The sequence below is a fragment of the Saccostrea cucullata genome, unplaced genomic scaffold, assembly GCF_032062105.1.
Source record: "Saccostrea cucullata isolate Sc308-1 unplaced genomic scaffold, CSIRO_AGI_Scuc_v1 ctg45, whole genome shotgun sequence".
In the NCBI taxonomy this organism is placed as follows: Eukaryota; Metazoa; Mollusca; class Bivalvia; order Ostreida; family Ostreidae; genus Saccostrea; species Saccostrea cuccullata.
In genome coordinates this window covers 57,444-79,377 of record NW_026939164.1, presented here as the reverse complement: position 1 = coordinate 79,377, position 21,934 = coordinate 57,444, and the positions used below count along the sequence as shown (strand labels likewise).

The 21,934-nt window shown below is 31.5% G+C and overlaps 1 protein-coding gene across 2 annotated transcripts; it reads right to left on the bottom strand.

Annotated features, from left to right (window-relative positions):
* Nucleotides 1–1,351: 1,351 nt before the first annotated feature.
* LOC134252417 (guanine nucleotide-binding protein G(o) subunit alpha-like) lies at nucleotides 1,352–21,934 on the bottom strand. 2 transcript variants are annotated; one of them, XM_062734893.1, is made up of 10 exons: nucleotides 21,761–21,934; nucleotides 18,143–18,295; nucleotides 10,269–10,360; nucleotides 6,430–6,522; nucleotides 6,013–6,173; nucleotides 4,705–4,833; nucleotides 4,423–4,552; nucleotides 4,185–4,256; nucleotides 4,010–4,097; nucleotides 1,352–3,028 (listed from the first exon to the last, which is right to left on the bottom strand). In XM_062734893.1, the coding sequence occupies exons 1-10, from the start codon at nucleotides 21,876–21,878 to the stop codon at nucleotides 2,838–2,840; spliced, it is 1,227 nt and encodes a 408-aa protein (XP_062590877.1). In that variant the 5' UTR covers nucleotides 21,879–21,934; the 3' UTR covers nucleotides 1,352–2,837. The 2 variants fall into 2 exon arrangements, with proteins under 2 accessions (XP_062590877.1, XP_062590878.1); XM_062734894.1 differs by having other exon boundaries at nucleotides 21,765–21,933.

Sequence of the window (21,934 nt, the reverse complement as noted above, 5' to 3'; positions counted from 1 at the left end):
GGAATTTTGTAACGGGGGGGGGGGGGGGGGGGGGGCAGTTCTGGCGGCTGTACTGAAGCCCCCAGTGGGTCTAAGGCAAGGTTCTTTTGGGGGTCCGGAGGCGAAGCCCCGGAAGTTGACAAGTTCTTACAAATAAGAGATATGTTTTTTCCTTGATTTTAGGATAATGGACATATAAATTTTACCTACAAAAATTTCAAACGGGGGGGGGGGGCACGCATGGCGCGACGGCCCTGGATCCGCCTTTGAATTTATCTTGTCTTACGACTGTTGAATTCGTTCTTTCTTTTTAGTCACGCATTATCTGAACTCCTTAGAATTAATACAACAATCATGGTCCTACATATTATTAGTCCACTTATGCAAAAAATATAATTGTTTGAACTTTCTTGGATATATCTTAATATTTTTCCATCTGTTTCATTATCAACAAACCTTAAATCAACTAAAAAAAATTTACCGATTCATAACATTTTGCACAGTATAATAGAATAAAGCACATTTTCACTTATATTAAAGTATAACGAAATCAACCACAGTGTTTAAAATGAACAGTGTCGATGATCGGAATTTTAAGAGTAATTTCTCCAAAGAAGAGAGACAATTTTTTCAAATCATATACTTTTCTATTTGGGAAAATAACACAGAAGCTATAAAATATTATGGTTATTCAATAACTCACATGGTCATTCTATTATGTTAGTATTTTATGCAATGAAATTATCACCATTCTGAATCTAAAGAATTTAATTCAGCAAGCATGTTGGATGTTTTTTCTGACTCAAGATGACAAGGACACACTAACAAGTAAACTTTCTTTATTTCCGTGTATGTATAACATTGTGATATTCTGTTATCATCTGCATATTGTGTTTTTGTCTCAACTTATTCACTACTCTTTATACGATCATGTTTTGAACCGAGGCAGGCTACATGCACATAAGCTGATGTAACAGGAGATTTAACAACCTTGTTTTAGGTCAGCATTTCATAAATTCTATACTCATTTTAAAGACCTTATTAGCAAAAATAACCTTTCACAGGGTCGTATATTGGCTTACTTGTTTCATTCCAATTGTTTTGCCTTTGTTTTTTTGTACTAAATTTGACTATGGAATGTTCTTCTAAAGCGAGTGTGACAACAGGTCAACAGGGGGTTCTTACTCCTCCTAGGCACCTGATCCCACCTCTGGTATTTTCAGGGGTCCGTGTTAGTGCCCTGTTTGTATACTTATAATATTTGCATATTTTATGAGATTGTTCATTTTTCATTATTTTCACCCTTTTCATTATATTTAAGGATAAAAACTTCTAAGTTGGAAGCACTTGTTCTGTGAAGTAATAAAATAAATTTCAAATACATTATTGTTTATTTTTTTTATCAAAAATTATACATTTTTGTAGCATCACTGTTTTGTAACAAAATAACATCTCATGAAATAGATGGTGCATGCTGAAGTACCCTGAAAATAATGAACAGCACAAGACATTGTTGGTAATCAGGTATAATGTAGACTAGCAACAGTAAAAATGTTAGAGAAATTTCATTTTTTTGTTCTTTTGCAAAAATATTACTTTCAGTTCAAAAAAGGAGGGTTTTTTTTTTTTTTAAAAGTTGTATGAAACATTTCTCTAAAGGGAATTGACCTAAATTCTTGTGAAAATTTAAGTGATACATGTATTTCAACTATGTCTAACATGCATTTGTATCATTAAAATATTTCTTGCACATGTCCTGTTCATCCAATCTACATTACAACTGAAAAAAAAATTACTTATGCAGACATAAAATAAATCAAACAATGTTGATGCTTGTAATATTGAGAATAACAAAAATTGAAATTTGTCAAATTGCGTAGCTATACTTCATAAGGTGAGGGTTTAAAAACTGAAACAGAAAAAGGGGTTATTTCCCCTAGTCTCTGAATAATTTAAATTATGTAAACTGAGTCAGAATATTTGTATTACAGCATTAGTAAAAACTATGTACAACAGTTAGACCTTTTCTAAAATTTAGCACTATAAAATTATATGTAAATTCTTTAACAAGTGTTAAAATAAAAATATTTAAAATATACACATACATCATAAATACATACGGTTTTAAAAAATAACAACATTAGATATAAAATATGGAATGTCTATAAAAAGTCTTCTTTATGGAATTTAAAAAAAAAAACATTCCAGAAACAAAGAAACTGTAATTCTTTCTACTTTTTGTCATCTTAGTACCGACTGCAAGTCACTGTCAAATATAAGTACAAAGTATACAAAAAATACTATAAATACTTAAAAAATGACTTGACTGAGATCCATTAAATCAAATAAGCCACAAGGTAATATTTGAAATATGCATACATACATACACAGTAGACCAGGTTTAGAATGGTTAAAAATCATTTTTTCACACAGTCTGAGAGACTTCTTTAAGTTTTCTCCCTTGAGCTAACTATTTTTATATTTACAAAATGCATAATACCACACTGGCAGTGTTGTGAAATGCTTGAAAAAAAAAAATGTTTGAGAGAATACTTGACAGTGTGCCTTTGAGGCAGGTGAAAAATGAGAATTGAAACAATAAAGTTATAATGAAAACCTCTGGATACTACATGTGCACCGGCTGCATTACATGCTTATGTGTAGACAATGTTCATACAAAAGTTTGTGCTTATGAATTGGGAGATAAGTATTTCATAAACTTAATATTTACCAACAGGTGCTTTAAATAATATGGATAAGTTACTAGATGAAGGTGAGACTTTGTATTGGAAGACATGTTTTCCTTCATGACGGCAATAATTTGAGAGTGAATGCAATGGATTTGAAGGAAGCGACAGCTATAAAATGGAGGCTTTTCTGAGATTGTCTCTGAGTATGGAATCCATGACGACCTGAAAAACCACTTGAATATTGCTTGTATCCGTGGCGGTGGTGAAATGTGGATAGATGACTTTGGACGCTACTGTATTTTGATCCATAAACTGTTGCTGAATAAATATGGCTGCTGATTTCACATCTTTGTCTTTCCCTACAAGGAACAAAGATAGTAAAACATGGTTATGAAGACTTGCTTAAAAGGACTTCTTGCTATGAAGGAATTTATACAAATAATGCAGAAGACTTTTTGCCATGATTTTTACACAGATATCAAGAATATTCATGGTTATTGGAAAGCAAAATTCCAGGTTTCAGTAACTTCCTTATACAGTGGAGCCTCATTTATCCAGACGCTTTGGTTCCCAGTCAATTTGTCCAGATATGTGAAGCGTCCAGATACCTGAATCACCAGTTAAACAAGACAAAATAATATTAAAAAATTCCGTTCCGAAGAAAAATCGTCCGGATACTGAAGCATCCGGATATCTGAAGATCCACTGTATTTACATCCACTGAATATTTTCTCCTTTATTTCTTACCAAAACCCATTGCGTTAATCACTGCATGAACTACATTAGGCATGTCGCCTGTACAGATTATTTGATCAGTGGCTGTTCCATCAATGAAACGTATAAAGATGTTCGCATCATTAATACAATAATTAATCTTTTTAATCCTACTTTAAATGATTATTTAAACATATATTAATATAAACAATAAAATGTTTGTCTTTGTTTGTTATTACTGGAATTTACGGTCGCAGCTCTTTCAGAAAAAAAATTACATAACCCGCTTACGCGGGTTAAGTATTTTTTCTGCAACAGCTGCTTCCATTAATTCCAGTAATAACAAACAAAGAAAGCATTTTATTGTTTAAATAAACATTCAAGATATATTTTTAATTTCTATTTCTGTTAATGCCTCAAGAATGCTTCTTTTAACCATTACTCAAGAATATTACATAGCATGTTTAATGTAGACTTAATAATGCTATAAACTAAGGCTTTTATTTCCCCTTCAACACTCAAATGCACTTGAAAACATATTCAAAACACTTTTTATTTATCAAAGCTAAACAAAAACTCTTGTCAACTCTTTTTCATAAATAAAATATTGATATATATAAACTCACCTCTATATTCTTCAAAGAAAAGCCTTAAATGTCGACCAGAATAGCGAATTTTATCTTTGAACAAATCCAGCTTATTAAGAAAAAGTATCTGCAATATAATAATACAAATATATTCAATGCATTGACAGAGTAAGAGATCTATTTATTTGACAGAAAGAAGAGTTATTGCCCTTACCATAGCTGCCTCTCTGAAGAATCTATTATTGCATATCCCCCTAAACAGACTTAAACTCTCACGAAGACGATTCTGGGAAAAAACAAAAAACAACAGCACTGTAAATTTTAAGGCAGAAAAAACAAAACTTGTCTGGTGTCTTTAAATTTCAAATTAAATTCAAGAATAAATTCCAGCACACTGTATATTTGTATTTACATCAAAATTTAATCAAGGTAATAATTTAATATTGTCGTACCACATCAGGGTCTTCATATAAGCACATGTCATAAGCACTAAGCGCCACCACGAAAAGAACGGCCTTGACACAGTCAAAACACGAGATCCACTTCTTTCTCTCTGACCTTTGACCCCCAACATCAAACATCCTATAACAAAAATGTTATTCTTTTAAATAGTGCATCACTCTTATGAAATTTTTTTTCCCACATAAAAAACTGATTTGACAAAATTTCATCTTCAATATTTTTTTTTGTTTTGTTTGTTTGTTTGTTTTTTTGGGGGGTGGGGGTGGTGTTACCTGATGACGACGTTCTCGATCTTGAAGCAGGTCTCTAGGACCCCCGTAGTCCTGACCCTGACCCTCAGCACATCTTTAGAGTTTGGCACAAATTCTGGCTTACATATCCTGTCCATATTTTCAAAGTAACTGAAAAAACAAAGGAACAAAGGTATGCTTAAGAATGTTTTCTCAACAGTCTTGGCTTGAATTTTAAAGAAACAATGTTTTGGATGTTAATAAATGGTGATAGTTACCTATACTTATAGTTTACAACAATTTAGTTTTGTTTTTAGGTTTTTTTTTTATCTTATTAGGAGAATGTCAAAGGTTTTTGCTTCCATCACTTTCTGATCAAAATACAACTTTCAACTATTATCAACTAAAATTTGTACAGATAAGGCAGGTGAAATTTTTAAGAATACAAAAATGCAGATGAAGCAATTCAAAAAATGCAAAGTCATGTCAGATTCCTAAGATGGTTTGAATTTTCTTTCAGGTAAATCAATTATATAACATCTGGCCTTTTGATGTCTTTGCATAACTTTAGGATAATATATGCAGGTACATTATGAAAAACTTCAGTTTGAAATTCATATATGGTACCCTTGCCATATGATTTCTGTTTGAAATTCTATCTCTTTTTATTACCTATTCAATAGACCTACTTAAAAACAAACAAGCAAACATACAAAAATTTTGTTGAAAGGATCACAAATTGAACCAACTTATTTGCAAAATTGTTGAATAATTTTTTTCTTTGTCATTCCCTATATAAAAATAAATGGGCTGATGTCATAAAGAAAATGTAGCTAAGCTAAATATGCTAAAAACTTTGCATCTTGCTGATGGCATAAAGAAAACCATGGACTGTTGGAGGTAGGAACCTGGCATTTATCAAATTCTCAAATGGTACAAGCCTGGGGACAAAGCTATAATGACGTGGTTATTAATTTCATTGCTGATCTCAACTCCAGATGGTTTAAAAAAAAATGTATCATTCAGGATTGGGAGAAATTTATTTCACTTAAATGAACACTATAGTACTTAATGGTACTGGGAATTTGTTTTATCAATATATATAAAAACAGTTTTACTTAATTCTGTAAAAAAAAAAAAAAAAAAGAAAATAAAAAGAGTGTTTTTATTACATATGTAAAGATTTAAATTACTAAAATTTGTCACACATCGAATAAAATGAAAAAAAAAAATTTTTTAGTAAAGCAGGGAACAAAAATTGGATTCACAATATTGAAGAAAGTGTATCTATAACCAAGAGATATAAAAAGTCAAAACTCATCAAAATGAGGATGAAAAACCCAGACTTACTAAATAGCTGAATCATTGAGTTCGTACTCATATCCCCTTGACACTGCGTTCCTCACCCCTCGGTCCTGCCATAAGGCCCGGAGAGCTGTATACACCTGTGGAATCATGTCATGTCGTTTGTCAAAGCAACACGTACAAGTTAAAATCACCTGAGCATGGTGCTGAAAATTCAAAATAAAATCAAGAGTACAAATTACTCATCAAGAACAGGCTATTCTTGTTACTTTTTTTTTTATATAGGACAAATTATTTTCTTCAAGTTGTTCATTGCATTTCTTATGAGACTTTCTGACTATATACGTAGTGTACCAATTACGTTAAGTCAAATATAATTAAAATGGTCAATTTTATTTTCAAAGCTCTGAATGAAAGCATCATAATGTGACATGATTTCTTTTAATATCTAATCTTATTTACCCTGTTCTTTGGATTTTCCAGGTTAATACGAAGCAGTCCCATTCCAGTGAGAACATACTTCATAGAGCCCAACAAATTGTCAAGGACTGCTGGCTGTAATTTAAGAAAGAAGAAAATTTAACATATAATTTGGCTGAATTCATTATGTTCTTTTTTATATAATATCATATTTCTGTAAACCAACTACTATTCAAAAGTATTGTTTGTCGAATATACCAATATACCGGATCAAGTCGTCGAGTTTTTTTTTTTGAAAATGCACAAGATTTTATTTCAGGTTGGCTGAAATTCTATAAATTGTAAACAAAAACTTTTCAAATGTCACCTGATATATTTTAAGATCTACATCTGAAATATCAAAAGATCTAGGCTAACAACCTGAAAATTAGTTGACACGTATTGTAATGGGCATCAACAAAATCTAACTCCTGCAAGATGCAGATGGTTTAATACTGGGAAGGCTTTAAGCAGCTCATAAATAAGTACTCATATTTTCTAACTACTGTTTTTGAAATATGCAAATTATTAAAAAAAAAAGAAAGAAGAAGAAAATCTCTTCCTAAATCAAAAGGAGTTTTTTTTGGAACAACTGAGAGCATCGATCTTGACTTGCAGTTGGCAGAGGCGAGCACCATCAAAACTCACACCTGAACAAAATAACTATTTAGCCACGCCTGAGATAAATGCAATACCTACATGTATATAAGGTAACAAATTAATTAAAACACACAACATCTGTGCTTATATCAATCTTCTTCAATAACTTCTTTCAATTTAGGTTACATCAACAAAAGCATCAAATTACACTGTAAACAAGGCTCTTATTGCCTCTAATGTACCAAAGTTACCTATACATAAAATTTACTGAGAGCCACTGGTTTCAAAAGATCAATTCTTAGACAATAAAAACCTAAATCATAGTTCTGAAAGAAATAATTGTGTGTATAACAGCTGTGATCAGCAAAATAGAACGATTGATGTTTCTTTCAAAATTCTGTGTAGGCATTTACAATTATATTTGATGTATTTATACTCAAAGTTTACATAATACTGCACCTACTAAAAGCTTAAATATATCTGTGTCCTAGCTCTCTTGGACATTAAAATATGTTTTACAAAAATAATATTTATTTTAAAGTTTTTCTCTCAATATTCTACTGAAATATTATCTATGCTTCACTTTTTCTTTTCAAATGAACAAAAGTTATGGAAGAAACATTTTTATTCTTAATAAAGTCCATTAATTTCCCTTTTTCTTGAAGTACATGTACTAGTTCGATCTGTTTAACTTTTTTTTCAGATTATATTCTCGGAAAAATGGAAGAGAATCGCAGAGCTTTAAATGTGTTGTAAACAAACCCTGAATTTCCCCCATAAAAAACTGGAATGCATATAAAATATTTGATAAAATCAATGTCTGAAAGGTTTTTTGATGGAACAACAGAAATCATATTTCCTCATAAAGTACATTTACTAATTGCACTAATGATGCTGGAAAAAAATTAAGAAATCAATTTCTCATAACTCTATAGATGTAATCTGGAAATCAATGACGTTGCAGCCAATTATAATAAAATGAATTGATTTTATTGATGTACGTTGGCTCAGTAAATATTTAAAATACATGTACTTCTTCCAAAGACTTCAAGAGTTTTTGAATATTTTTTAATTAATAATTTAAATCACATTACTGCAAATTTGATTTTCGAAAATTCAAAAAGATATAAAGACATATCAAGAAGCTATAGGTACAACTTGCAACTTTGTCTATTAAAGAAAAAAAACCTTCCACTACATTATATATTTATAAAATTCTGTTGGAATTCAGGCCTTGACAATAACAATGATATTCTAATCATTGCTGGACACCTCTCTCATCATTGAGTGTCATTATCAAAATAGCGTGTAATCCAGCAATAAATTTGATCCTGACACCATGTGAACCTTTTGTAATATGGGCAAAATACTGTAGCCGAATAGACATGAAAGACCATTGTGTATCTGTTAAGTCCCAACATTGTTGTGTGGGCCCTGGGGGGATGTTTTGATACTGTCCTAATCGCATTTTTCATCTTTTTCACTGATGGCCATTTTGTTGAGAAGATCGTTTATGAGTTATTTTATTTGGGATAGTGTCAGTCTGCCCCCAAGTTTAAGACCGTTCATAGCCATTCTATAATACATTGTATATGAATGATAAATATTTGATGAATGGTATCTATTTTTCAATTCAATGAATCGGGAAAATTATTGACATTTAACTTTTCCCTGGATATTTGAGAATTGTATTGATATTATTTTTATATTAAAATAAAGTAAAAAAAAAAATCTTTAAATTGAACACTATTGACAAAAAGTCAAAAGGATTAGAAACACATTCTGAAACTCAGATAGTCTTATCCTCATACAGCCAAATATGTGTATATATTCACTTCAACAATTATCACCAGCAAATTTAGTAATTCTATTAAACTTATTTGAAAAAAAAAATAAAAACATTATAATGTGGCCATTATATATCCTAATAAAAAGAACATGATTGCAGGAATTGTCCAAAGTCAAATATGAAGAAATTGTTGAAAGCCCCTCCCCCTTTTTAATCATGCACTTTGAAGTAACATAAAATCCTATTTTTTATGTGGGAAAAACAAGCAAAATATCAAGGAGTATTTTCTTGCCTGTTTACCTGAGTATCTACCAATCAATATTTAAATGCATTTAGCAGCCATTTTACTTTCCTGACAAATACTTCCTTAAACATTTTTTATCGGTGAAGTTTGAAGCGGTCCAAATCATTTATGACTCCTCAAATATACCTTATTTTTTAAAGATCATTCTGTACCTTTCTTTAAATATTTTGACGAGGTTCCTGAAAGCATACAGGGGTAATTAGAAGGTGGACTTATTATATAAATGTAATAATATTGCAGCACCATTTGGCAATGATTATGTTAGAGACCTATGTGCACTTGTTAGCAGGTGCCTACTGCTACTGTATAGACCTAATGGTCTAGGGAATGTTTACATGCCATTTTAAATTTCTACTTCACATAAAAATGTTGATGTTTTGTAGTTCTGTGGAGATTGCACATCATTTAATCAAACCTTTCATGAGATCCCTGATTCTACTGTAATGTCTACGTAGGTGTTCAATCGTTTATAATTCCTTACTAAAGCACTAATTTTTTTTTTTGAAAATATTTTATACTTCTTAGATGAGAATTATTTGAGACCTGAATTAATACATGTCCTCTAAATGTCAATCATTCAAGGGTCATCTCTGATGAATGAGATCACTCTCTATTTTTGCCACTATAGGACACCTTAACTGACCAGGTATATCATACATCCATAATCTGTCCACTATTACAACAAATTTCCATATCACATGCCCAAAAAAATACCTTCTCTGGTCAGTGGCTAGCATAACATTGATTTATGACTTTTTTAACATGGAGACCTCTATTAAGGAGAACTGTACCACTTCCTTTTAAGGGGACATAAATCTTGCACTTTACATAGATGTTAACATGTTCAGGTGAAATCAGAAGTGTGCCCACATAATGTAGATGCTTTGTTTGTCCATCCCCCACTAACAAGGTATTTAGTGTTCGACACAAAGGGTTTATTGCCTTCTAATGAGACCCTAGCTGATAGGTCCTCCTTATGGAGAAGTCGAGAGGACAGAGTATTCTACAAGCCTCACTGACAAGTTACATGTGAAATCAATCTAGAGGTCCTATTTCATTTCTGGAGAGGGCTGTTTGCTTTATTGCTCACCTTTACAGAGTACCACAATTGTACTGTGTTTAGAATGAACAACTTTGCTCAATCTTTACCTTAAATGACCGCAGCTCATCGAATGAGAAGCCATCGTTGTGGATGATCTTCATCTGTTTCACCAGGGTACTCTTTCCTCCTTCTGCAGCCCCTGTAAAATTATAAACACATCAAGCACTGATTGCCTAAAGATCTTGTGCATTGTTAAAGAATGACAGTCAACAAAATTTCAAAACTTTTCATATGAATCCAGTCCCAATTAAGAATTTAAAAATGTGTGATGTGTTATCATCTCAAACTTTAATAACAGGCAGTGGTCAGCTATACTAAAATTACACATATGATTTCTAAATATAAAATTAAGTTCTCCTGCAATGCAGCTCATTAGTAAAACATATAAGGAAGGAAGTTTCTTGACTTCAGTCTCATAATCATTACATATTTCAAACCCCTATATATGGCCCCCTTTTCTTTGACTCATAGAATTAGTTAAAAAATATACTTCATCAATATTTTTCTGTTTTTATATTAATGCCCTTTTTTAACCTGCAGATTGCTATATTGTAGGTTAGGAATTTAAGTCTGTTTAATAGAATACAGTCTATAATTTAATTTATCTGAAAATTTGATTTCTTTCATACAAATAAAGAACAGACAAACAATTTAACTGAAACAGATTGATATTCTGACTGAAGATGATCTCATAGATATTCATCTAAAACATTTCCATTCAATATCTTTTTTAGAGATATCATTTGTGTAGGCTTAAATTTAAAAGAACATTAAAGCCTGCTGAACTATGAAATACTTGTGACTTTCAATCCAATAATTTAATCTTGTATTTTAAAGCATTCAAGGAATGTTAGGAATGTCAAGTTGTTACAAAATAATCAATGTATTGGTTGCAACTCTCTCAACTGATTGCTAGCTTACGTACACAGTGTCAGTAAACATTTACCTGATTTTGATTCTAAAATATTGGTAAAACTATTGAAAATACCATGTTTCATCATCTTCCATTTATTTAACCAAAAACATGATCTTGTACATACAACACTACTCTTTACACAAGCAACTACAAAAACTTCTTACTGGAGTCAAATTGTTAACAAGTTTGTACTAGATAAAAGCACAATGATAAATCAAAGATTCTGGAATATTCTGAGTATAGGAGAGACAATCAAATTCAATCTTTATATATTCTTGTAACCAGCAATGAAATATAAGAATATAAGTCATTTAAAATCATAATTTTAAATTTCTTAAATTGCTGGAAGTCAAATATTACCCTAACGATGTCCTACAGTCAGTGTGCATGTTTTTAAGTAAAAACTTTTGAAAAGCAATGAAAATCTCTTTAACGTACATGAAGGGATCACAGTGTTTTGAGATGTAAAGAGTATCTTCCACTGACTTTAGGAAACTGAACAACAGGGCAGTAATCGGCCATTCATTTTTCATCATATCCTTGTATCCATACATTTCTTTTTATAATACCCTAATCTAAATGGATCATCAATTCCAAATTTATTTAAAAGTTCTCTTCAATCTAAACGTTGAAATCTGTTGACATAACAAGCATTTTCAAGAGGGGGATAAATGGTTTTCAGCTTTCACAATTACATTTTATCTGCATGGTGTTTGCAATAAGAGGAAATTCAATGACACAAGAATTGAAAAAATTCTGTGTTTGGCTGGATAAAGGAACAATGGTAGTTTTTTCATGATATAAAACCTATTTACGTTGCACACAAAAAAAAGTCTCTCGATGCATAATTTTTCTGATGTAAAAGGATTTGTCAATTAAATGCTTGATCAGAAATAAATTTAAAAGGTTTCTTCAGTATGGAGTAAATTAATGGTTGCCGTATTAGGAAAGTCCTTTGGGTTTTTTGTGTGACAGTGCATGAAAAGTCATATCCCCCACTGTTATGATTTGAATTAAGAATACTTGTAATTCAATCCCTTCCGTTATGGGTTGTTTATCAAATTTGACAGTCCCAGGTAACACAATATAATTTAAGGCTTAAACATGAAAGTTTTTTTCTTAACTTTCTAGCACGCTATTTTCTTGTTCTTTAAAGATCAAGGCCCAAGTATTCTGATAAACTTTTCAGAAAAATTTAGGAAGTGCCTTTTTTGAACCTTATTTACACAGGCATCAACCACAATTCAAATACATTTAACACAGAAAGGCAAATTGGGTGTGTTCTCTTTGCAAGCATGGAGAAGCACGTCTGTAACTGCATATCAAAAAGTATGAAACTGCTAAAGGTCAAACATTGTACATATGTGTTTCTTTGGTATATAATGTAAGAAATTTATTGCATAAATTAAATACAGCCAGTCTACATAAAATTACAAATATATGTCTTGTCATATTTCAGAATTTCAATAATGTGTCAGTTTCTCAGACCTCACAACATCTACTGCAGTCTGCAACCACTGACACAGCAAGCAGTACTAATGGAATGGTAATGAATTTAAACCTGCGAAGACTCATATAAAAGAAAAGCAGTTACAAGTATATTTATGGATCTTGTACGTGTACTTTATTTACAGATTGGGGTCAGTTGAATCATAAACCACAAATTATATTACTTATGAACAGATTTCTTTGTGATTCACGTCTACAATAAATGAATTAAAGCCATACATGTTAACTTACGAATGACTAAAATTTAGCATAATTGGCTGCATTATGTTTAAGATTTTTAAAAGACTTTAAAATTTTAATCTACTCAAAACAGCACATCAATTACAAATCCCATTTCTTAAGAACTTCACATGACTTAAAACCAGAGACTCCTAGTTTTTGCCTTCAGTCATTTTAAGTGAAGCTCAATAAACCAAGAAAGATGTTCAAAACTTCAAATGGCCAAGATAAAAACTTCATCTATATAATTCTAATAATACCCTTCTTATGTTGCCTTTTTAAAACTTTAAAAGTCAACTACTTTTCTTTAGAAATTCTTGATCTTTGTATTCTTTTACATATGTGTGTCATAAGCCTTTAATCTTCACTGTAACGTTTCCTCAAGCTGACAAAACATTGAAAATGAACAAAATGTGGCCTGCTTCAAGCAGAACACCTGATATAAAAATACTGTTTGAAGTAAATTATAACCAGAATACAGAATGGGCCTTTACATATTGCTTGTCAAATTAATGTACATCTTTGTACTGTGCACATAAGCTGTGTTGAATATTTCCCTGGCCTTCCATTATTCTTATATGAGTACTAGCTAAAATGAATGAATCTGAATTATTCTAGAATGACTTGATGCCTCAAATATTTAGAGGGATTGCTAATTCTTAAGATAATACACCAAAACACAAATACAAAGGATATATCTATGATCCCTGTCAGAAACGGACAATACACTCTAAGGATGAATAAACCTCTATAAACATGCTCACAGAGAGGGAAGAATGCAGAATTATATCAACCAGTTCTGTCCATGACAGACAAATAAAAAAATATACTGTGCTTATCATGTTTGATCAAAGGCCAGTCTTTGTTTGTTGGTAAGCATGGGGTGTTACTATTCTTTAACAACTCAAATAACTCCAATATCAAAATTTCTACAGGCTTTCTGGAATATTGTGTTCATATATAAAAATATACTTATACAATTTTTCTTGATTAAGTCTCTTTATGCTTATAACCATGCCATATTATATTATAAATTTATAATCAGAATAAAACTGTATTAAGAGTAGCATTTTGAAAGTATTTCACAGAAATTTCTATTTTTAGTAACCACGCCAACACAGTTCACCGTAATCAAAAAACGACATTAAAAATGAAATATGAATTATAATTTACAGAAATTTCTATTTTGGTACAAACACCGTCCTTGAAATCAAAATCTGATAAAAAGAATTACATATCTTTGTGTAGTCATATGCCAAGTTATATTGAAATCAGACCAAAACTGTAGGACTTTTGATTATTTAGAAATTTTACAGTCAAATCTCACTATACATGTACTAGCATCAAGTAATCAGTACACTATGAAATTTTACAGACAAATCTCACTACATGTATCTCAAACAAGACAGAAACATTAGATTACACACTGAGATATCTGAGGATTCCAATTAACAAGGGTAAAAAGCCAAACCAAAAGTGATTTAAACTGCCAACACATTTCAACATATCTTGAGTATTCTAGATATCAATATTTAAAATAAAGAAGTGCATGCAACTATGTATAAATATATTGCTAACATGACCAGTAATAATTGTCAATGCCAAATTTTTTAAAATCAATAACATTTTTTACATTAGTCAAAATCAACATAGCTATTAATAATCATCAACTTTACCTACTTTCTGCTTTAGTTCATTTTGTGGCCAAATGTGGTGAGCACAAAATTCTTACAGTTACACTGATGATGTATATGACAAAAATTTGGCCAAAAAGTGATTACTATATTATCAATTTTGCAATAAAATTGCCACAGAAGTAATCATTTTCTGAGTTATTCATCATTAGTGTGACAGCACTTTCCTTTGGTCTTTGTGCCGCAAAATACAGAAATTATAAAAAGTATAAAAATAGCTTTAAGCTATTAATAGCTATGTAGGTATTGTGTTATCATTCATTGTTAATATACCACAGATCTTGAGTTTTCAACAGCCCCTTCCTTCTGAAGACGTTTAACATTCTGTTATTGTATGTAAATTTACTGTCCTATAAACTAGATCAAGGTAAATCTTTCATTTCCCTCTGTGGACACTATGTAGTTAATTAAATCAGTTTTACTGTCTCATTACACACTTTCATGTTTGTTAAATCAGGTGTTTACAGTGCATTTAAATTTATCTTCTTGACTAGAACAACTATGCCCCATCCCTTTCCAAATGTTCCATTGATCTATCTTCAATATTTGAGTGACTACATGTATAATCAACATTGAATGGAAGTTCAAAAGATTAAGTGACAATATTACTTATACTATTTGAAACAATATGCCTTAATTTTTAGAAATAATAAGTATCTCCCTTGTTTGTTGTTTTATATCCCTCTCAAGGTGCCACCACTTGCCGGTGGAGAGCTGCAAATTTAGACCTATGCTCAGCACTCATGGCCATTGAGCAGGGAGGAATCCTTTTTTGTGCCAGCACCTACTGTAACACTAAATCTTGGTTCATAAGGTCTCATCTGAAAGACCAGTTAATTTCCAAATCCCACAATGGGATTCAAATCCAAGACTTAAGGATCAACTTTTTACTCCAAGCCTTTGGAGCAGATGCTGTAACCACTGTGCCACATTGGAGACCTTATATAGAATAAAGAAATTGTAAATAATGACCTTTCATTTAAAGGAGAGGATTCTGAAAGCAGTTCATGACCTTGTTATTCAGAATGACTGTTACAAGTGTGCCCTCCTTAAATTATTGGTCAATATTGATTTGTTGATAAACTTGATAAGGCAGTGATAATATCAAATGTTATCTTGCTTTATAAATATATGTGAATTATAAATTAATCCTTGTAAAGATTATCTGACTTTGAGATCTGAGAAAGCAGTGAGAACAATGTGACTGTATTAATATTTACACTGATATAATTATTACACAATTGTTTAGCAGATGTAGTCTAGACCATAACTGCATGTATTCAATTGTATACTTATTTGAACTTAGGCTAAAATATATACACATATTGCATATTCTAGAATAGCTCTTTCTTGCATGTTTTGAAGCTTATTGAAATAAAAAGCATACTGCCAAAAAAAATAATAATAATGAGGGATATATATGAAGAAAAGGGGGGGGGGGTTCAAAAGAATGAGAGAGAGTGCTCTGAGCTTATTATAAGGAGGGGTTCAAGGAAGTACATGCTGTTCTTAGTTTAAAAGTCATTCTAACATTTACTCTTTGATCTTCGTTTTCTTTAAACTGAAAAAAATGACCAACAAACTTATAATCCCACTGGATTATCTTAATCCAATAAACTCCTTATAATTATGATAATCAAATTAATAGATTCAGAGCCTTGAATGTTTTTATAGTGTATGTGAAACTCTCAGAAGATCACATGAAGTCAGCAGGTAAAAACAGATTATTCCAATCTTTTAACCCTCTTAATGCTGACTTTTGGAATCCAAATTTTCTCACCGAAATTAGGATATAATTTATTGAGTCATATGACATAAACTTACTTGCGTAGGCCTTACTCATGGCCAATTTGACTGGTCATTATATTTTTTCTTAAATGATTAAGAATCATGGTGTCAATGATGAATAGGAAAGATTTTGATGCATGAAGGGTGTCATGAGAGAACTAAATCTACAAAATTTTTAACTCCCATTTTTAGACATAAATGCTTATGAAAACATAAACAAATGATCATCGCAGTGTAGCATTCATAACTGAAGATAATTAAAACTTTTTAAAAACCAACGCTAAAAATTTTACACATGGGTACCAACACGACATCAAAATTCAAAAGACTAGATCATTAAAGTAAATCATACACCAGCTAATCTTAATTCTCTATCAAAACACTCCATCAATGTTCTGTGTTTGTCACAAACTGTCCTTTTAAATAGTTAAAATTGTGGCATTTTAAAAAAAAAGAAGCTAGCTATCCATGCGAACAACTATACAGTTGAGGAAATGCAACCGGATACCTGTGCTTTAAAGTAATCAAATGTGTGAAAAAACAAGGCTAAGATATAAATTTTAATTGCTTATGTCATTTTTCTACTTTAATCATATTAATAATATGGGAACCCACAAAATTCCTTTATACTTCATAGAGAGAGAGGACTTTTCCAAATGTCTCTATCCATCTTGAATCATAGTGACACATCAAAGACTAGTGTGTAAACCAACCTAAATCATCAACACTTGGTCTAATTACCTCTTGGCACTTGACTGATTGAATCATGTATTATATTTTGGTACATGTAATAAATAAAAGTATGCACTAAAAAATAAAATAAACATTGGACACCCACACCCAAAATACCTCTGTCAATCTGTCAAAAGGATCACATTTCAAGTAAATTTAAAGTTTGATTGGAATTTGGTTGCCTATTTATTTTAACTTCTAATTGGTACTTGTATGTGTAAAGTCCATTCAACAAAATACACATTTCATATCAAGTCTTTAAAAAATATAAATTGATGGATGACCTCTTGTCAAAATTTACACAAAAATGACACTCTACTTTGTAAATACTGCCAGTAATTTGTCCGTAAATAGCCAAAAGAGAGGAATTAAAGATACTGGGTTGATTTAAAGTAAAGTATTTAGTTTCTGGGTGTCAATATTTTCAAACAATTATGTGTGAATGTCCCTACTCCTGGTCACAAAAGTAATTAGCTTATTATTTAAACGAACTTGAATGTAGAAGAGTGTGAATTACATTGAACATACAGACATTATAAAGATTGAATAGTTAGAGATACTTTGGTCAAGTTTTTGACTTATTTTACATGTTCCGTACAAAACAAACATTCACCTTTACAAAATAAACTATATTATATTAAAAAGACAAGAATAAAAGTACATGCGGAAGAGGAGACATGCTGTCATGAACATACACAGAGAATGATAAAGAAATTTTGCTCTACCTTCCTGCTTTATCAATTTATAAGAAATTTGAGAGAGAGAGACAGACAGACAGACAGACAGACAGACAGATCTATTGTCTATTCAAACTTTTTCTTCAATTCTGTTGTGTGTTTATAAAATTTACAGAAAATGCATGTTGTGCATTTTGTTGATTCTTAATTTCCAGTCCAATACATGTACCACTGGTTGATCCCAGTTTATCCCCCATTTATGACTTGTGTGTGACACCTGATGGGTCTGTAACTGATTTATGTGATCACTAAGTATGTGACTTACCCAGTAGTAGAATTTTGATGACATTTTGGTCTTTCTTGTAACCACTAGATATATGACTTACCCAGTAAGAGAATTTTGATGACATTTTGGTCTTTTTTTGCCCAGGTCTGTAGTTCTTTGTCGATGGCCTCGCTCCGTGCCCGGGCCTTAAGTTCCTCCTGATCCAGACTCAGACACTGGCCCATAATCCTGACTACATACTGACAGCTCTCCGCTATCAAGGACCAGTAAAGATTAGTGTTAATTATGTGTAAAAGATAGTTCAACTGATGGTTCATATATAACTTTCTAAAGTACTAAAAACTATAATATTATTGACACAACAGTTTAAAGATAGGTTCTGTTATTTCATAATTTAAAATTGTTCACTTTTTTGCTTATGATCACTGTCAATGAAGTAACATCATAAATTAATACACATTGACTAGTCTAATAATTTTTTGTCCTAAAAAACTAATTTTCCAGGCTAACATTTTTTCCCAACCGGGAGTTGGTAATTTCTCCTTTAACAAGCAAAGGATAAATACAGTGAATATCCGTTCAATTTATGAATCATTCAATCATAAATATTATTTTTAACTTATAAATATACACAGAAACAATCATAAAAAGAACAGCCCGCACCTCAGATCTCCAGATTTCCACATTATTCCGCATTTTTTCCTCATTTTAATATGGAAAAAATGTGGAAAAAAATACGGAGAAAATTAACAATATGGAAAAGCAGAAAATATACGGAAATAATACGGAAAATAAACGGAAATAATACGGAGAATTGGACTTAGTCTATTTTTCATCTGGAAAAATATTGAACTCTTAACTTAGAATATTTTTCATCCGGAAAAAATACGGAGCTCTGGACTTAGAATTTTTTCATCAAGAACAAGATGTGTTTGTGAGACACAGTAGCACCTGGCGGCAACATTAAGTTCTAAAAAGCAATTTTTAGCAAATGGGTCTCAGTCAAGGTCACACAATCATTGTTCTTGGTGTCATTTGAAAGCACTTTATTAGTGTAGTATTCATACCAAATATTAAGTCTATATCATCTATGGTTCAAAAGTTATGGCGAAATTCGAAAAAAGCTATATTTAGCACATAGGTCACAGTCAAGGTCACAAGGTCATTGATCTTGGTGTCAGTTGAAGGTGCCTAATTAGTGGAGTATGCATACCAAATATGAAGTCTCTATCTCTCACGGTTTTAAAGTTATGGCGAAAGTTCGAAAAAGCTATTTTTAGCATATAGGTCACAGTCAAGGTCACTAACCTTGGTGTCAGTTGAAAGTGCCTAATTAGTGGAGTATGCATACCAAATATGAAGTCTCTATCTCTCACCATTCAGAAGTTATGGCGAAAGTTCCAAAAAGCTATTTTTAGCATAAAGGTCACAGTCATGGTCACAAGGTCATTGACCTTGGTGTCAGTTGAAAGTGCCTAATTAGTGGAGTATGCATACCAAATATGAAGTCTCTATCTCTCTCGAAAAAGCTATTTTTAGCATAAAGGTCACAATCAAGGTCATAAGGTCATTGACCTTGGTGTCAGTTGAAAGTGTTTTTGTAGTAGAGTATCCATACCAAATATGAAGTCTCTAAGTCTCACGGTTCAAAAGTTATGGCGAAGGTTAAAGTTGACAACAGACCAACAAACAGACAGACATACAGCTAAACAGACAGACAGGACAAAAACAATATGTGCCCCGAAAAAATTTGGGTGCATAAAAACTGTCTTGGAGTTAACAGCAGTTCTCTGTTTCTCCTGAATGTTATGTACAATTTGATCGGGATCGGAAGAATGTTTCAAAAAGTCGGGCTCAGTGATCAATTAATTTAAACAACAGACCGCCAAAATTTAACCTTGGCCTCCATGTTGCAACGTCTGCTCTGTCTAAAGGAAGAAGTTTGTTGACCAGACAGCCTGAGATCGTATTGCTGTATCAACCAAAAGATGCAGATACACGTATTTCATATGCGGTAGGTCAGTCATATTTTTTTAACATGTGTGTCACTGTGATGATGAAAATAAATACTCTAGGCCTAGGACTGAGCTACCAGGTTACGTACGTTTCAGCCAATATGCCCATGATTCAAATCTTTCAATCAGCTCATAGAATTTTATTATGGTTAACCACAATTAAAGGTGTTAATTTTGGGGAGCCATGGGCTGTAATCTCTAGCAATGATTTACCATACATTTTTTTTTTGGTAGCGTCTGTGCATGAGGAGATTTCTGAAAAAGAATAAGTGCTTATTCAACTTACTGCGATTTTAACGGGCTTAAAGCTTGGTCCATGGATGGTTTATATGTTTGATGCATATATATTCTTTTTTTCTTTTTTTATTGCTTGTTTAATAATTAAAAACAGTCAACTATGATTGTCATTATTATAAATAATATTTTAAACAAATTGATATTAAATTGAAGAACCCAAACTTGTGTTTATAAAAAGATTTTAAAAGGAATAAAAGCAATGAATTTAAATTTTATTAATATTGCACCATTATAATTTAAGTACTTTTTTTTTTATTGATAGGATTTGCCAATTCGACCGCAAGTGCTGCTGCAAGAAATTAAACATGCAGAGACCTTACAAATTACAAAGAAGTCTGAAGAAAATTTTTATTGGACAGATGGGTGTAAAGCACAGACCTGAGATATAAATTGAATTGTGAGAAATATGAATCAGGGATGCAGGTAGAAAATGGCAAATGTGATCCAGATTGATAAAAAATGTCTAAAATTTTTTCTTGTTTTGTAAATATTCAATGCTATGTCAATTGTTATTTTTTCCCCAATACCTAATAGTGTTGAACATTTCACTCCCACTTTTGCTTAAATAGAATGAATAAATTTCCATTTATTTAATATGAATATTAAAAAATGCCATATTTTTTCCATGATGCACTTGTGGCTTAAATAAGAGTTCCAGTTTTTTTTCCATACATGCTCCTATTTGTTTGTCAAAGATATAAGATCCAATACATTGCTCATGAACATAATGTGTAATTTTGTTCATTCATTTATATGTTTTTTTTCTCATAATGATATAATAAATTGTATATAATTTTGCACATTGTTGATGGTTTTGTAAATATTTATGTATGTATGCATCATGTAGCGGTTTTATTAGCCATTTTATAACCATGTGATTAACTCCGTATCTTCTCCAAATTTCCGTATTTCCGCATTTTATCAACCAAGTAAATACCTCCATATTTTGTATATATGGAAATGCGGAAATCTGGAGAGAATACGGAAAAAGAGTCCAAATACTCCCATCCACATTTTCTCCATATTTTGAATACGGAGAAAATCTGGAAATTTGAATCTACGAAAATCTGGAATGAATGCGGAAAATTAGTCCAAATACTCCCGTCCGCATTTTTTCCTTATTTTGAATAAGGAAAAAATGTGGAGATCTGAGGTGCGGGAGTATAATTAATTATAAATATCTATATAACTTTTCTATCTCTCATTTTCTTTGGCAATATTCATTAAACACATGGAAGTATACACTTGTAAAGTGTTATTCCCTAAGATTTGACCTGATTGTTCATCTTTTCAAAAGATGAGAAAGACATACGATTTAAAAATTCACATTTTTCCATATGCACGACTGACTAAAATCTTGCACAAATGTTTATGTTATCTGTAAATTTTTACCGAGCACTGTCAACTTACCTGTGGCAAAAAATATTTCCGCTTGTTTAAAAAACTTTTAAAAATCCTGCATGTGTACAGTATCTTATCTCGCTGCCGTTTACACCTGTAATGCAATATAAACACAGAAAGCATGTGTACTTAAACAGTTAAAGGCAGCATTTCAGGTCAACCGTGACGATTCAGCTTGA